At 30.2% G+C, this 17,814-nt stretch overlaps 2 protein-coding genes across 4 annotated transcripts in view; one reads left to right on the forward strand and one right to left on the reverse strand.

The window, feature by feature from the left end:
• Window positions 1-1,243: 1,243 nt before the first annotated feature.
• Window positions 1,244-3,414, reverse strand: LOC117168132 (probable peptide chain release factor C12orf65 homolog, mitochondrial). The gene is made up of 2 exons (XM_033353551.1): window positions 3,295-3,414; window positions 1,244-1,878 (listed from the first exon to the last, which is right to left on the reverse strand). The coding sequence occupies exon 2, from the start codon at window positions 1,834-1,836 to the stop codon at window positions 1,321-1,323; it is 516 nt and encodes a 171-aa protein (XP_033209442.1). The 5' UTR covers window positions 1,837-1,878; window positions 3,295-3,414; the 3' UTR covers window positions 1,244-1,320.
• LOC117168131 (dnaJ homolog subfamily B member 6-like) overlaps window positions 3,231-17,814 on the forward strand; it is a 64,126-nt gene continuing 49,542 nt past the window's right edge. The window contains exons 1-2 of one of the 3 annotated variants that reach the window (XM_033353545.1): window positions 3,463-3,892; window positions 4,093-4,265. The gene's annotated coding sequence lies outside the window, so the exon portion shown is untranslated. Of the gene's footprint in view, window positions 3,251-3,462; window positions 3,893-4,092; window positions 4,266-17,814 lie in introns of those variants that run through there. The other 2 variants (XM_033353546.1, XM_033353548.1) reach the window with 2 other exon arrangements.

Genomic DNA, 17,814 nt, shown 5'->3' on the forward strand with positions numbered 1-17,814 from the left:
GCTTTTTAAGAAATTTGAAAGTTTTTAAGACAATAAAAAAAATGTGTCCGAGATTCGTGGAAAAATTAAAATTTATAAAAAAAATTCAAGGGAATCTTTTTAAATATTTTTAATCAAAAACAGGCTTAAAATTTCTTGAAATTCTATAATTAAGAAAATTTACAAAATAAAAATTAGGGCTTGAATTTATATTTTTTGAATTTTTTTAGTTGGACTTAATTTATAATTATTTTATATCGTTATAAACTTTTCCTTTTTTCTACGTGTGAATATTAATCATTTGAATAACAAAAATTTCGAATAAAATCATGTTTAAATTAAATAATTCCGTTTTGATACCTTTAATTTTGCAGTTAAATTTTTATGGGTTTGAATAAAAACATTTTTGGCTTTAGGAGTTCAAATTTTTGTATTTTATTTACCATGGAAACGTTTTATTTTCTATTTCAACCTTTGATCTTTGATTTTTAAGCGTATATTTTCAATTTAAAGAATTTTCAAATGCAGTTTTGAAGACCTAAATAATACAAATTTAAAAAATAATTGATTTTACAAGACTGTTTCAATTCGTAAGCCTTAGAAGTTAAACAAATGTAAACGTCCGATTGAAATTTTATAAACTATTTTAAATTTCAAATAAATAAATTCATAATTGAACTTTATGGTTCTTCCTCAAACCCTATTTAATTATTGTTTGTCTTTAAACAAATTTTTATATAACTTTTGTAATATGCAGCAAAATTTAACTGTTCGCTCAAAATGAATAATTCCACATAAAATACATATTTGAAGCTGAATTACTTGAAAGTATAAGGCCTTGAATTATTAAAATTTCAGTGCTAAAATAAAACTTTAAACGATACAATTTTAATTGTTCCATCTTTAATTTCTATATAAAAGTGTTCAATTTTGATGTATAAAAAACAATTTAACAATTATTGATTTAAAACGAATGAAAATTAAATGAACTTCAAATTTAAACCTATTCAGCTTAAAATAAAATTTGTAATAGCTTAGTTTTTAGAGTAAATTATTGAGCCTTTCAATTATAACATTGTTATGCTTCAAGTTTAAAATCCACAAATGAAAAAATATTTAGGTTTAAGAGTTTGAGTTTTTAAATTTCAATTAACTCACTGTCACCGAAAGGCTTTTTTCATACATTTTGTGCGGTGTTCTTTGATTAAATAATTAAAACTTCGGGGATATTTTGAATTTCATCAGCATGAATAAAAAAAGCAGATTCAAAATAAGACTGTACTTTATTACTGAAGTATGTAAGATTGTACGTGATATATTTTTGTAACTACACTGAAAAAATCAAGTCAGCCCCTCACGTTCTTTAAATGATTTCTTCAACTCTAACATTTTCTTCTGCCTCCTTTTCCTTTCCAAGGAACTCTTTTCCATTAACATTTTCTTTTGATATTCGACAGAGTTTTCTCCATTCAGCAAATTGTCCAATTTCGTAGTCATGATTTCTCGAGCTATTTTTTGATTTTGCAACTGACTTCTGGTTTCGTGGCATTTTACGACTATACCTGTAGGTTTATGCTTCAGAACAATGCAATTTGATGTTTTATTTGTAGATTGTCCTCCTGGACCACTTCCTCGAACAAATTGCTCTTTCAGATCATTTTCATTGAGTGTTGGCACTTTTGAGAGATCCAAGTTCTTTTTGTACGATTTGAAACGAAGCTGAATGAAGTGTACATGTTTTTTCAGATCACCAAATGGATTTGAAAAACTTGTAGAGTTTTTGATCGAAGTTCGGTAAAGCAGACTGTTAAATTGCAGAGACAAATACTGCAAGATTTTTGGGATATTAGAGGCCATTTTCTACACTACATTCTTGTTTTTTAAAAGAGCGTATCCCTTCTGAAATAAAATACAAAATTATGAGTGAGAGGCCATCCATAAACTACGTTACCAATGTGAGGGGGGGGGGGGGGGGTTCAACCAAAAACAACGATTCAATAATAAGTTAATAAGTTTGAAAAAAATTTTCATATTAAAGTTTTCACACTCTTTCCCCTAATCCTCTCTTCACCTTTTTTGAAGAATTAGTTTTTGTCTTGTTTTCAAAAAACTTATTTCTCCTATTTCTCTCGTTTTTTCGCTGAAATTCAAACTGAATTAATATGAAACAATAAGAGACTCGCAATATTTTTGGTTAAAAAGTCTACTCTTATATTTTGGTCTGGAATTTGACAACTGAGATTTTATTTGAAAAATTTTTTGGTGTTTACTATTGAAAATTCAACTTTTTCGTCGAAACTTAATGTATTTTCTATAAATTCGTCTTCTTTAGTAGACGAATAATCTTTGTAGAAAATTCGTTCTGTTTTGTTTAAATTGCAACTGTTTGATTGGAAAATTAATCTGTTTTGGTTGAGGATTCAAAAATTTTACTGGAAACTAGTCTCTTTTGGTTGAATTCAACTGATTTTTATTCGAATATTAACTATCACATGTTACATTGAGAATATTTTTTGATAGGCAGAACAATTACTGTGTTTACAGTTAAAACGTTTCTTTAAAAAATTGGTTTAAAATTAAATTAATCTTTTTTCAAGATTCACCTCTGAGGTTGGAAATTTACCCTTTTTGTACAAAATTCGTCGTTATTTTAGTTAAAACCTAATTTTGAATCTGAACATTTTAATTCAGTTTTTTTTTTTTTTTTAGAAATTTACCCTTTGTATAAGTTGAAAATTCAACTGTTTAATGACAGGTTTGTCTTTTTAATTCAGAAATCAACTAATTGGTTAAAAATTCGTATTTTTTAGTTGAATTTAGCTAGTTGAAAATTGTTTTTTTTTCTCTTAATTGAAAAGTCAACTAATTTGTTGCAAATGCAATTTAAAAGATATTCGCGTGTTTCCGTGAAAAATCATCCATTTTCCTCTATATTGAGAGAATTCAAGGCCACGTTGCTTCTAATGAGGGGGGAGGGGGTACACTATGATCATCAAAGGGCGAAGGTGGTTCAAAAACAGCTAAAAATTAGTAACATATTTTATGGACAGATCTTAAAGAGACTGATTTTAAATTCAAGGCTTCTCAAAAGTAATATCTACGTGTACCGATAAAATCCGGCTATTTGTACTGAAGTTTCCGTACAAGTAGCCACTGTCTAAATGAAAAAGTGACTTAAGACTACATATAAGAGGGAAATCGAACTTTTCAACATTTAATGCGCTGGAAAATATATGTAAAGGCCGAAAATTCAGCAGACAACAAAAGTGAGGTTAGATTTCTAGAGGTTACTCAATATAATTTGCATGAAATTACCTGCAATTGGAAATCGATGCTTTTTTCATCATTCAATTCCTTATTTTCCCTAAAAGCCTTCCTGATTCGGTTTTGAAAGTAATATTTATCTGTATGTTTCAAGTTTTGCCCGTAACGCAAAATATTTTTGTAAAGATTCAAAACCTGGGGTTTCATTTTTTTTTAATTTTACAATTCGTATACTATTCAAGATCACTTTACAAGTAATCACTTTATAAACTGAATCAATATCATCCCAATTTTCAAACATTTAAATGAATTAAATATTAACAGAACATACTTTAGTGTGAAGGTGAACACCAAAATTTATTCTGTGATGTCATGCGCAAAATCCACGTAGTAGTACTTTAACTCGTGGGAGTTCTCGAAATTTCGCTCATTTAGGATTCTCCGTGAAAGTACTAAATTTTCGTTGGAAAACCCGGAGCAAGTAGTTAAAATAATATCTTTGGTTAAAGGATACTTTATTTTTATGTACCATAAACGTTCATTCACTAGTATTTTTAAATTAGAACTCGTTTGGAAAAGTGAAAACCGGATTACAAAATTTTGAGGTTAACTTTTCTATTGACACTTCTATTAATTACATTGAAAAAAGGTAAGATATTTTAAAGTAAATTGAATTTTCTGGTTTATTTCGTGCACCTAAATTTCCATTCTATAATAGAGATTAGTGTATCGTTTTCGTGAATATTTGTATGATAATTGTTTATTTAAAATTCTCCACGTGGATTCGCGGGCTCTAGAAAAATCGAAGAGGGTCGCCATCTTTTATATATCGATTTCTGTTGTTTGTAGCCAACTTCACAGATCAGTCGCGTTTCTCCCCTTTTGTCGCGAAACCATCCGTTCGTTGCTGTCCACAAGTTGTTCGGCAGTCCCTTCCCGTTGATCAAAAAGTGTTCGTTTTTTAGTGTACAATTCACCATTAAGTGCGTCTGATCCAGTGGAAAAACAGGAGCCACTTTTCGGTGAGTTGAAAATTATATTTTCCTATTTTTGATGACCATCACAGCCAGAGTGAGAAGTCGATATTCGTGTGCGCTGTTCGGTTTCCCACTTTCGTGAAAACCTCGAGGGTTTTCAAGAGGTTTCAGTTTCCAGTCTATTCAAAAAAGACAAAGCGTTCGTTGCATGTGTTTAATCCCCCATTGCCTATTTATTTAAATTCTCGGGTTTTCAGTCATTTCCTATTTCTGGCTTCTTCGGAAAGAGGATACGTCACTTTCCGTTGATAATAATTGTATCGCTGGCATTGTCCTCCGATAATAACGATTTGTAGATTATTTCAAGTTTTTACATCATATGAAACACGTTTTTGTTTTCACTGTCTAGAGCGCATTTTAATACAGTTTTGGCTTCAGGAAATTGATTAGATTCAATTAATTATTCCTGGAAAGTTTTTTATTGGAAGGGCCGGCTTTACATTTTTGAAGTGATAGAATTTGGAGAAATGGTTCTTAAAATTAGACTATTTTATTGAATTGTAAGGGAATTTTATTTGCAAGTTTAGGGATGTTCTTTTGATGCCAAGACAGCTGTTGGGCGAACACAACTTAAAATTTGATAAAAGCGTGTAGCGCAACTATACAAATAAAAGAAATTAATTTATTTTGCGTTCGTAAATTTATAGAAAAAATTTGCAAAATGGCTCAAATTTTCTTTGATCAAATAACAACGAGCATTGTACAAAATACAATGTAAATTACACTATATTGCAGTAAATGATTCATGTGGGCATATTTATGGTCGAATCCTTTATTCTTTTTTTTACTTTTTATTTTATTCACGCCAATGAATTCTTAAGTTTCTATTTTTGTTGATAAATTTCAACGAGTTATCATTGATAATTCATATTCAATATTAGATCATTTTCGTCTACATTTTTTTTACATCAATTTTTTTCAGCTTTTAAAAAAATATAAAGAAAATTAGAAATTAAATGTTGGTAGATTTACTAAAATAATGTATTGTTCACGATTATAAGGCAATATAAAAATTCTCGAGGTTGATAGCATTAACTGTAAATGCTTCTTAACTTTGTCTTGGATAATTTTCGCATCACAATAGTGAATCATTCATGACGATCGATTCTGATACTTTTACTCATCCACGGTTTACCAGAAGGCTTATATGCAAACAGACGTTTAATAACAGATTGTAAATCATTGCTATTCTCACTTTTCGTAGGGGTTAGACTATTTACTTGGAGTTAGGCTACTGAAACTTAATAATAATTAGGATTTTTTTAATTGAAACAATTTCTTTTGTTTGAATCCGATATATTGAAGTTATTGATTAATGAGGTGGCCTTGTTTTATTACTAAACACTTATCGGTTACAAAGTCTGAAAATAATTAATTATTGTCTTAATCTTTTGATATCAGCTGCACTGCATAGATGAACTAAAACAATGTCAATCAAGTGAAAGTTCGCTGCACCAGTGAGAAACGAGTGGCAATACATTATACCGGCATTAATGCGTGTTTAGTGTTTCATAAGAGAACACTATTAAACTCGAGAGAGTCGATCTTGAAAAGTATCATGCGAATTTTTCTTTATTAGAAAATCAGGAAGGTAAATAGCAGACTTCAAATCTTTAAATTATTGATATTATTAAGCCAGTCACGTTCACTTTCTCAAGAGCTTTCACGTTCGTAAAAGTTTCATTATTTAATTAAGGAGAGAAATTGTTTCACTTTTTATAAATTAAACCATTTTAATTTGAACACTTTCAAATGTGAGAGCTTTTCAATTTTAGATGCTTTCATTCTCGATAAATTTTAATCTAAACATCCATAGTTTGGATTAATTTAAACAGTTTTGGTCAGTTTTTATGATGAGAAAATTTGCTTAATTTAATTTAAAAATATCAATTTGCTTCTCAACAAATCCAGGATACAATAATAATGAACCGTTACATTTTTCAGTTTATGGAGCTTTTATTTCATTAAAGCCGATAGAAAAAATTTCTACAGGATTCACAACTATCGCAAAGCTTAACCACTTTGTGCTTGAGTGTCCTTGAACTGATCAGATGGTCATTTAGTAGGGTTCTATTCTTCTCTTTTTTCGCGTTGTCGAGTTTCCACTGCATGTGCTTCACTATAAATAGTTGTCTGAGCTCGAGCCACACTCATCGCGAATATAAAAACAAAACTAAGCAAGTATCTTGAGACCCCATAAATTAATTGAATGTTTCCTAAGGTCGTCTCTAAAAAGACAATTTGTCCACTGATACGATTATCCTTAAGTGCCTTAATCGGTTAGTTAAAACTCATTAATCTCACAGTCAAATCATCGCCTTTCTGAGGAAATGTTATTATCCAATGCATTTTTAATCGAGTCGCCGATTCGCTTAAAAGATAGTACACAAACTCTTTTATTCCACAAATACTCGAAATTCAACTATAAAAAATTAAACTAAATAGAATGAAAGCTTATAAATTCTAGTTCGTGTAGAATTCAATAAAAAATGAATGGTAAAATAATGCATGCACTTTATTTGATATGATTCTCGTTTGTTCAAACCATTCTCAATTGAATAAATTGCCTGAACTTGGGGTGATGCTTTTCTACTCTCGGACGTTTCATCATTTAATTTGTTTTAATGGTTATTTATCTTTCATTTAAAATTATAAAATAACCCTGCGTAAAATGTATGGAAAAGGCCTTTCGGTTGATTTTACCGACACGCATTTACTTTGTAGTTTATGAAACTAATAGAAATTTCCGAAAAGGACTTGGACCAATCTTGTCTATTTTTTTATGTGAGATCCCCATTTATGTTTAATAACTTCCAATTGATCATTAAAAAATACCGGATTTTATGATTAATTATTGTTAAAAAAAAAGTTAAGTAATGATTAGATCTCTTCAAGAAACTCGTAAATGAGAGGGTTCAGGCATTGCGTTGTCTAATTAAAAGATCACCGTAAAAATAGTCTCGCTTGAAAGTCGTCGTTCTTGGTTCAAAGGTCGTTAGCGTAGAAAATGAAGGCATTATTGCTTGTGAGAAATCCTTCATGAATGTTCATCCGCGCACTTTAAAGTAGTCTGCCACTTTATTGAATGCGAAATATTTTTCTTTCACTTTTCATGATCGGAATTTCACTTTCAGGGAGAGCCTGTTGGTTCTCGCACTTCGCGCTCGATAATATATTTACCTCGCGCTCCGCGCTCAATCTTTGCACTACCCTCCACATCTGTGCACAGATCACAATGAAAAATTTTCTACATTCTATGTTAAAAACTATTATATCAAATGTCTATCACAATTTTGTTGTGTGTACCTTGGCCTGGTACTGCTTATTCTCATATTGCAAAATAATATTCACATTTTATTTTTCCTTATCCTAATAGGGCCCTGCTATGGTTATTTAATCATTTTCTGTTTTCTTAAGTTATGCTGAACACTTTTTTTAAATTTTTCATTAAAGAAGGTTCTCAAAGTACTTACGGCCTTGACGATTACATTCTCATTGCGATAATCGCGCTTCGCGCTTAACATAACTGTTAAGCTAAGTTAAGTTAACTGTTAAGTTAAGGTTATACAGGCTCTAATTTTTTAAATTTTGGGCTAATCTAAAAATTCGGCTAGAATAGTTTTGAAATATATTTGGTATCTAGTGAAAATTTTGAATGAAATTTTTGGATCTATGAAAAAAATAAATTTTTCTATTTTTTGAAATTTTTCAAATTTTTGAAAAGTGTAACTTTTCTAATTTTCATAAAAATAAAAAATTTTATTGAGATAATTTGCAAGTCTTTCACCCATCTATAAGAAACCTGAAAAAATTTATAAATTTCAAACAAAATATTTCAAAAATTTTTTAAATGCTCCCAATTTTTTAATTTTGGTTCGAAATATATGTTCAACGAACTTAGCCTTCATTTTGGGTACCTTCAGAAGTGTATCAAATGCGGACTCGATTGGACAAATCCTTCAAAATGTAGCGTGCCTACCGATGAAATTTTATCATTTTTAGATTCTGTGAGTGCCGAAACGTGAAGATCCGTTAAAAACCAGAGATCGAAAATTTGGACGATTACATTACATTCTCAGGAATGAGAATGTAAAAATTACTCTTGTTTGGAAAACAGGAATCGTAGTCTTTCCCCTATTCCCCTGAGTTTCCACTTTTATAATATTACTCTTTTTCACCCTATTTACGAAAAACGTCCACTTTTTCCCCTATTAGGTATTTTCACTTCAATCAGCTGAGTGGAAAAACAATGGGCCAAATGCATGGAATAAAACATTATTTCTGTAATATCTTTGTAATTAATAATAATTAGTATCATTTTATTATTTCATTAAATAATAATTAAAAAATTAAAATTATTTTTCGAATATACTTACATAGAAAAAATTAGTTTTTACAAAGATATTAGCAAAATAGGGCAAAAATTGACCGAATATCATGCATTTAACTCTTGTTTTCCCCTCAGCAGTCAACGAAGTAAAGTTAGCTGGTGGCTGAAATGGAAATGCCTAATTCTCTTTAAGTGTACGATATCTGAAAATACAATATTTAAGTTGTTCGGGAAATTCTCTGAACTTAGTCAATGTGGGAACTTAAGAAAAATGTAAGAACTAATAAAGCCATTATTTGTTTTACATCTACAGAATTATTAATTTCAAAAATAGAATATGCTACCGCGTGTACAGAAAGTAAAATTTGTTTGACACGATATTATCGATTGTAATTAATTTAACTGATTTTAATGTGAATGAAAAATGTTTATTAATTTTCATGGTGAAACTTTAGAATAGCGGCTTCTCTAGTATGGTCCTTTAAACTTACTAACGAACCAAAATTTGTTAAACTTCGATTAATTCTAAATGAAAAAGGCGGGTGAAGAGCATTTTCAGGCCACATTATCTCTTTGATGTCTTCTGCTCAAAATGGCTCTAAATCAATGTAAATTGTTTAAAATAATTAATAACAGCAAGATAATAATAAAACAAAAGGGTCAAGAATGTTTTTACAACGAACTGGAAAAGGGGTTCGAGATGCGACCGATCCTTCTCGAGCACTTTTTTTTTTTTTGCAAAAACATTCTTACCCCTTTTGTTTGATTATTATCTTGCTGTTATTAGTCATTTTGAACAGAAGTCGTCAAAGAAATTTCGATCAGGATTAATTGTTAGTGATTAAGGCAGTGATTTCAATCGGGTACGTAAAACGCATCTCGGCCTGTTTTTTTCATAAAAAAGTGATTTTATGTTCTGAAAATGCTTTCCCCTACCTTTTTCATTTGAAATTAATCGATTGAATTTTGTTTTTGTTTAGTTTAAACTTTACAGGACCATACTGGAGATGCCGCTATTCTAAAGTTTTATCATTTTCATAATTAAAGTTGAATTGGTTACTTTCGTCTAAGCAATTCAATTAGTCAAACACTAGACGTGGCGTACCACTGGTCGCCATGACGGGCGGTGGCAAAACTACTAATTCGTTACTCAAAACTCTATCAATTCGTTAGTCAAAATTTACTAATTGATAAGTCAAAAATGAGACGCTCTCAGAAAGACGCGCATGTCCATAACGCAAATGTTTATTTCTGAGACGTCACTTCAAATCGTTTTTTAAATTGAACGATGAGATTTATTTTTAATACGTGGTATCGCAGCGAAGAAAAGAACTATTAATTAAATAACAAATGTAAAAACTAGAGACCTTTTTTTAAAAGCAAAAGTCCTCTATTTTCCCTAAAATTGAGCAGGTGAACAACTGTATTCCCTGTTGCAATATAAAAGACTAAAGCGAGTTTCTCATATAAATTTATTATAAACTCACTATTTCTTCGTTTTGATCGAAAAGTCCAGGGTACTTCTCGTGAATTTCCGTAATAACTAGTGTCTTCTTTGAAATAGTCTCTTGCCTATTCTTGAAAGTATGTTTGAGTAACAAAATAATCTTCTCTTTTTCTGCGTCAACAACCTGACAGTGGTTACGCTGATTATTCACTAATGAATTGGTAGTTCTAAGAAATGACTAATAAAAATTAGTAATTTTTTTAACTAATTCAATTGGCAAGGTAAAAACAGTGGCCCATTGACTAATTTATTAGTCAAAAACTTAAATTAACTAATTTTTCAGTCAAAATTGAGTTTACTGACTGAATTAGTTAAATTTAAACTAATTCAGATTTATTGAGTAGAGCTTCCTCAAATATCGAATGTACTCTCATGTACAAATTGAAAAAACAACTGTAGTTTGAGTTTAAGAGCATTGATAAGTTTAGTCTCGAATTTACATTGTATCATTATTTATTAATTATATTAACGACCAAATGACAAATTTTGAAAAAAAATGTAATTTTATGTACTTATAAGTATGACGATTTAACTGTTAATGATGGAATTTTAAAAAGAGAAAATATTCTTGAGTATGAAAATCATTAAAAATCTGTTGTTACAAAAGTCGTTTTTAATATTTAATAGTGCTTTTTAGCGTCATCTTAAAACCTTTTAATTTTCTTAACCCTCCTTATCATATTTTATCATTTATCATCTCGGCGACTTAATATGAAAAGATATCAGTCCTGCAGTTGCTACCTCGAATTTCATTTTTCATAACGTTCTTCCAATATTTTTAGCAGCTTGATACCAGGATTCTTATTTAAAATTCTAGAAAATTACTTTAAATTAAATTTAGTTTCTATTTGAACGAAAGGACTGAATTTTCTACTTTTACGTGGTATACATTAAAATTGTATATCCTTAGCCATTGGAATAAATTGATGTACCTGAAGTTCTGAACGTTCAAATGAACGAAATATTTTTCGACATTTCTATTTCACCCATTAATTGTGTTCCAACAGCAATTTAAAATATGCGTTATAATTCTTTTTCAATAATAAATTATTATCAATATAAATTAAATTTTGTTTGCACTTCTCCTGGTTTGCAAAGTCATCAGTAAAAAATTTCGTTCATTTGAACGTTCAGAACTTCAACCACATAATAAATTGGCATTTGTTAATTTTTCAATCAAGTTTCAAAATACCCTACAATTTCTCATAAAAAAATTGCCCAGGTGCCAATTTCTCCGAGTTTCTCTTTTTTCTGGATTTGAACTCTGCTTTCACGTTTTCCAGGCTTAAGTATCTGTTTTAGTAATCCACTTTAATGTACATTTATACTTTTTACGACAGACTTCATTGCACATTCTTATTTCGAAGGGCCTTTAACCCTGAGCTGTAGATGAAATTAATTTATTGCACTCTGTTTTTTTTTCATGCCTCTTATGAGTCAACGCTTGTCCAGAGTAGATCTCATAATCCGGAATGATTTGTTTATATTGGAATTGTTGTTTTTTTCTTTTTTTTTTTTTTTGCATAACGACAATCACTGTTTGTATGAGCTTAAAACAGTTGTGTAATATCCCACGCACTCATCTTCAGATCTGCAGACTTTTTAGTCGCTAGAGAGTGCGACTGCTTAAAAATAGTTCTTGGACTTGAATTTTTTTGTTTATCTTGATTCATATGTAAGAATGTCATCGCACTCCTGACTTGACTACCAATCAGTATTCGTGTTCTATTTTACGATGCTCATTATGATACGAATTCTGTGATACATAAGTGAGAATTAATTGATGTAGAGTTGAGTTTCAGTGGCCTAATGTTTCAAGAAAATTAAAAGCGTGGGTTCAAAGAGTTTGCTTTTAAAACATGTTGAATGAGATAGATTTTTAGAATTAGGGGACTTTTAAAATTCAAACGCAGATGACAATGATTGTTTTTATCTGCTATACCAGTTTCTTATTTGTATTACTATTTTATAGAGTTTTTTACGTAAATGATGTTTTTTGTAACGAAAAATTATCAATATAAATGTCACTTATACTGTTTCCACGCTTTTAAATTCAATGATTATTCGTTGCTAGAGAAATTATTTCACCTGCTTAGGTTTGAATTTTGGATTAATTAAAATCTGGTTGCTTCCAACTAGGACCAATTCAAATTGTAATGATTCATAATAAATCTGAAGGTACAATTTGTTCTGCAACAAAATGATCCAAGAATGTAACAGTCTTTTGCTTTATATTGATACATATTTTCATATAATTTGAATATTATTGCAGCAAAAAAGAATTGTTATAAATACATTAATTATTTATAACAATTTGACTATTTTCAGTAATTGTGTTTTAAATCCCGAAGGTGACGTCTTCCAAGTTGTCCTGTGGATATAAATTCACATGTGCATTTAAATTTTTAACATTTTAACTCCTTCCACTGATAAATAGGAATTGATTTAACTGTTTGTGGTCTTGGCTTTTTAAATTTGGAATAGCAATTTCTAGATAACAAGGCGTAGAACTTAGATATTAAGTTTTATAATCTGGGAATTTAAAAATTATCATTCAAAATGTACGGCTTAACATCTATATATTGCTGCCGTAAATTTATAAATCAAAGAGCATAAACGATATCATTCATTTTTCTCAATATACATTTGGATTGAAGTTGGACATTCGTTTTTATAAATATGAATCTAAAGTTTAATCCTCTTCCAAATTTGAGCGTTTAAAATTTCTATTACATTTAGATAACTTTAAACATCACGAATTAAATTTTAATGTTTCTATTTCGGATAAATAAAATTGTTGATGCTTCCAATTTGAATCATAAAATTTGGAATAAGTTTGGGCAAATTTACGCTTTTAATACTTGAATATTGGAAAAATGTAAAGGTTGACGCTTGCAATTTCGATGAATTCAAACTATGCTCGATTGAAATTGTTATAACACTTCTGACTATATCGTAAAAGCGATGAAATTTTTTTTTAAATTTAAAGTTGGAACAAGTAAGACTAATATATTCTCAATTTTGGGAATTACGGGAATATAAACTCGAGCCAAGAATTACATTCAAAGTTTTGGAAAATGTGATATTTTGGAAAAATGTTTAAAAAATAGTTAAAAAATTGTAAATATTTTAATCAATTTAAAAAAAAATTCGATTTTTGAAGATTTTAAACCCAAAATTTGGATATAGTTTTTATATTGTTTGGTATTAGAGACTAATTATTATTCATGATTTGTTGAATAGTTATTTAAAAAAATTGTGATAAAAATGATTCCTAATACTTAAAAAAATAAAGAAGAAAATTTAAAGAAAAAAATATTTATTTTAATACTTAAGTCATTGTAAATTAATTATGTTTTAAATACATATAATTATAATTAAACTGTCACCACAAAAGCTTCAAAATAGTTCTTGTAAAAGGAGATTTGATATTCATAACCGAGAAAACTCGGGAGCATGATGGAAGAAAATTAGCAGAAACCCTGTTAAAGTATTAAAAATCTGTTGTTTTTTTTTTAATAACAAAATAAAATTTTCAATTATTTCTTCTCCTGATTGATATAGTGATGATGTCGCTTTCTTGTTTTGGAAAGCGGAATAGGTGCGATCTCCTCACGTACTCACCTGCTTTTCCCATAACGAGCAGCGCTATTGGGCGGAAGCTTTCAAATTGACCGAAGGCCGACCTCGACGTGATCTTCGATAGTCGGAATTGATAGATCCTTTCTGGTTAGTTGTATCGCGAATCTACTCGGGAACTCGAGGATTCGGAGAACTGGAACCATGTGTCGATAAAAAGACTGGCAAAAAATTGCCAATTATTATTGTTGATATTTTAAAATGGCCAAGACTTTGACGTTTAAGTTTCAAGTGCTAAGTCCGTGAAACCGGATTTTCTTTTTCAATTTAAAGGTGTTTGTTTGTGTATAATTTTTTTGCTTGAGATTTGCGTTGCAACATTCTCCGGTTTTTTATAGTGAAACTTAAGTGTTCCATTTAGTGCAACAAGAAACACCTGTTCACGTATTTATTCTTGAGTAAAAGAGTACGAGATTGGGTGAGTGGAAGCAGGGAATTTTTTGCAAAGTCGTTTAGGAATAGATGTTAAAATGTTTTAAAATTATCCTTTCTGGATAAATTTGATTAGATAATAAATTATTTGTTCAACATTTTTTAGCTTTATATATTGTCTTGTTTGCGTGTTTTGTAATTAGGTACAATAAAAAAAGCTCTAGTTTAAAATGATGCTCATAAGAGAGCCTATATGCAATAAAAAAAGTGTCATTCACTTTAAACATTGTCTGCTTGGTTGCCAAAATCAGAGATTCACCTTATTTTTAGGTAACTAGTACCCAAACAATTTTCAAGGACTACTTCATAAGAACACGTGGTTTAATTGATTCAATCTTCGGTGCTTCCCATTTTGACCAATTTTTATCAATTCTAATTTGGTTCCTTTAAAATTGAGCAATATGCAACGTTAGACAATCTCGTCCTTTAACATTTTAATCTAAATGCTCTTTGAAAATGGATGAATAGCCATTTGGGCGCTTTTCTTTTTCAATCACTATTATCAGAATTGTCAAAACTAAGAAAAATAATAGGTAGAATTTTTTTATTGCAATTGCACAAAATAATTTGATCCGAGATAAATCAAATTTTATTCCTTCTGAAAGAAATTAATTTACCTGATGGATCAATTTATATATCGGCCATAAAAATCTATTAGTAACAAATAAAATAGATTCCCCCTTTCATTTCCAATAAACTTTCAAATTCCCTTAAGCAATGCATTCAATTCACCCAAATAAACGTTCATATCTTTTCAATAAAATTCATAATGTCTGGAACGAATACACAGTTTTGCATTTAATGAGTAAATCAGAATAATTATTGTTACAAAAGTTTCACGTTTCATCTCTCAGGTCTGGCTGAACGAGTTATCAAGTTAATAAAAATTATTCGATCCTTGGCATACGTATTGCGGAAGTGGTCCTGGGAAGGACGAGTTTTATGCATACACGTTCATCACGGATTCTAGAGTCTAGTATGAGAATGCATAATAATGATCTGTGCTTCGACTTTGTGTGAGTCTCGTGAGTCACTCGAGGTCCCGAAAATTGAAAAAAAATTCAAATTTACCGACTCAAGAACAGTTTTGGTAGAAAGGCTTCGGTCACCAAGCATGTCGCCTTTGATTGAGTAACCGAGATCTAACGGATCCAGCATTTCGCAATGAGTCGCGCAACAATGCCCGTTTTATTATATTTTGTTGACTTAGATTTGATTTGATTTTATCGATATTTTATCGAGATGCGCGCAAACTGCTCGACGTGAAATCCTTTGGTTGGATACGTCTGCTGGCCAAATATGTAAACCTGACGTCACGCACTGACTCTCGTTGAGGACGCCCACCTTGTCTCTGTCTTGCTTACCTTTCTGTCTTTCGACTATCTTGAACCTCCCATCGAGCAATTTTTTTTTCTTCTTTTTACTTATTATCCATAATGCCATCTTTCCGCATCGATGAAAGCGAAATCGAGACTAATAGTTTTCAATGATCCACAGACTACCGCAAAAACTGTCAAAGTAGTTTGGTAATGGTTAGGATTTCCTTATTGTTATAGTGGTTTCTCAGACAAACAATCCGTATTGTTCGGACGGTATGAAACTGTACAATTGTTTGGTGACTTTGTTTCGAGATGCGAAAATCAGTAACTACTCTATGTACTGAAAGATTGCAGCATTGAATGAATGCTAAAAATATACTCTGTAAATATGTATGAAATTTTATTTGTGTCTTGTATGATTTATGGTGATTGTTTCGTATTTTGTTACTCTGGGATAGGAAAAAAAGGATTGAGGATGCAGAAGATATTAAAGAGATTGTTATCGATTTTTGAAGATTTTTTTGTGAGGATTTATGCTGGCGGAATATGTTAATTTCAGGCACTTTTTAAACGTGGGAAATGCAAAATTGTAAAATTATGCTTTGTTCTTTTATTTGAAATCTTGCAATTTGAACGCTTTCAATTTCGATTTATTTGAATTGTAATCAATTATAAATCTAATAAATTTAATCTCGAATGTTTCAAGCTTCCTATTTGGATGGATTCAAACTTTAGTCTCAGGAAATTCATATTTATAGGATTTTAATTTGAAATTATTAAAAAGTTGTACAGTTTTATATTCTCTACCAGTAATAAAGCTTGAGATGATTTCATAGTTTAAATAAATATAAACTTTAAATAAATATAAACTTTGTATATGTTCAGATTATACTCGGAGCAAATTAAAATTTGCAAATTAAAATATTTTAACATTTCTAATTTGTATAAACTTGAAATTTAAGCGTTGCCAAATTTTCAATTCAATTTTCAATTCAGAAGCTGCTCATTCCATTTTAATTGATATATATGTTTTCTAAAAATTGTAATGACTGAAAATAATAAACATTTTTCATAGTTCTTTCGTAAATTTTGAAGACACATTCGAATCTGGGTTTAGTCTTTCCGAGAATTGACGCGGGGATGGATGAGAGGAGCTTGGGGAAGGGGCTGTTTACTCAGGCGTGATAAAACAGAGAACGAAACAAAAGAAACAACAGTTCCGAGACTGGATTTATGGTCAAAGCAATTCCATTTTTATCATTATTATTAAAATGCATTAAAATAAGTAAAATAATGTTTGTCAAACAATTTTTGTAAGTATTTAAACACTTGAAATTTTGCTACTTTTTTCACCAAATTTGACCCAAGGGCAAAATCTAGCGAGAACATTCTTAAACTTTCTTACTAATTTACTCAAATACTATCGAGACTTATGGAACATTGATAAACTACCGTTTATCAAGTTAATGCCTTAACTAGTTCAAGATTCTGGTTAAAACCTCTAAGTAATCGCAGAACTATCAATATTGGGATCCGCTGCGCTGCAATATTCCCTCTATTTTTTCAGTGCGGCCAACATGTGAACTCGCAGAACCAGGTAGCATTTTTAGTATGCATTTTAATTTGTGGTTAAAAACAAATTTTTTATCATTTTGAATAGTTAAAAATGATAAGCGGATGAAAACACTTAAGATTGATCGAAAACTAATGTTACTTATGGAATTTTCATCTTTATATATGTTTCAACAAATTATAAGCTTCAGTTAACTTACCTTGACATGAAAGTGAAATTAAAATAAATTTTTATTAATTTATATGTGGAATATTTACTATCTAAAAAATTATAACCTTAAAGTTAGGTTAGAATTCGTATTATTAAAATGCAATTAAAAAATGCTACCTGGTTTCGCGATTTCGCGTCAGTGGCGCACCCAAGACTACAGGCCCCAATAAGAATGTCCGAATTTACCCCGTTTGACAAAACGTTACTCGTTTGTCTTGTGGATAAATAAAGATGAGAATATCATTTCCAGGAAGTTAAAAAGGATAAAGCGATCTAAACAAAAGAAAAACACGTCACGCAGTATATAGAATAGACGATTCCTTACCTTCAAAAAGAGCCCAAGACCCTTTTCAAACTGTTAATTATTTCCAAAGTTATTCAGATTTTTCGAAAACATATCAATTTGAAGTTCGTTGTCATATCTTTTAAGGTGGCTTGGGCGTTTGGTGCCGTACAATGTGGGGGGCACTGTGGGGGCTATCTATCATGCGATCAGTCTTTATTTGAATTTTATTGATATACGC

The sequence above is a fragment of the Belonocnema kinseyi genome, chromosome 2, assembly GCF_010883055.1.
Source record: "Belonocnema kinseyi isolate 2016_QV_RU_SX_M_011 chromosome 2, B_treatae_v1, whole genome shotgun sequence".
NCBI classification, from domain to species: domain Eukaryota; kingdom Metazoa; phylum Arthropoda; class Insecta; order Hymenoptera; family Cynipidae; genus Belonocnema; species Belonocnema kinseyi.

Bases quoted from the DNA above. Each gene is read 5' to 3' on its own strand.
- LOC117168132 (XM_033353551.1), bottom strand. From the start codon at position 1,836: ATGGCCTCTAATATCCCAAAAATCTTGCAGTATTTGTCTCTGCAATTT.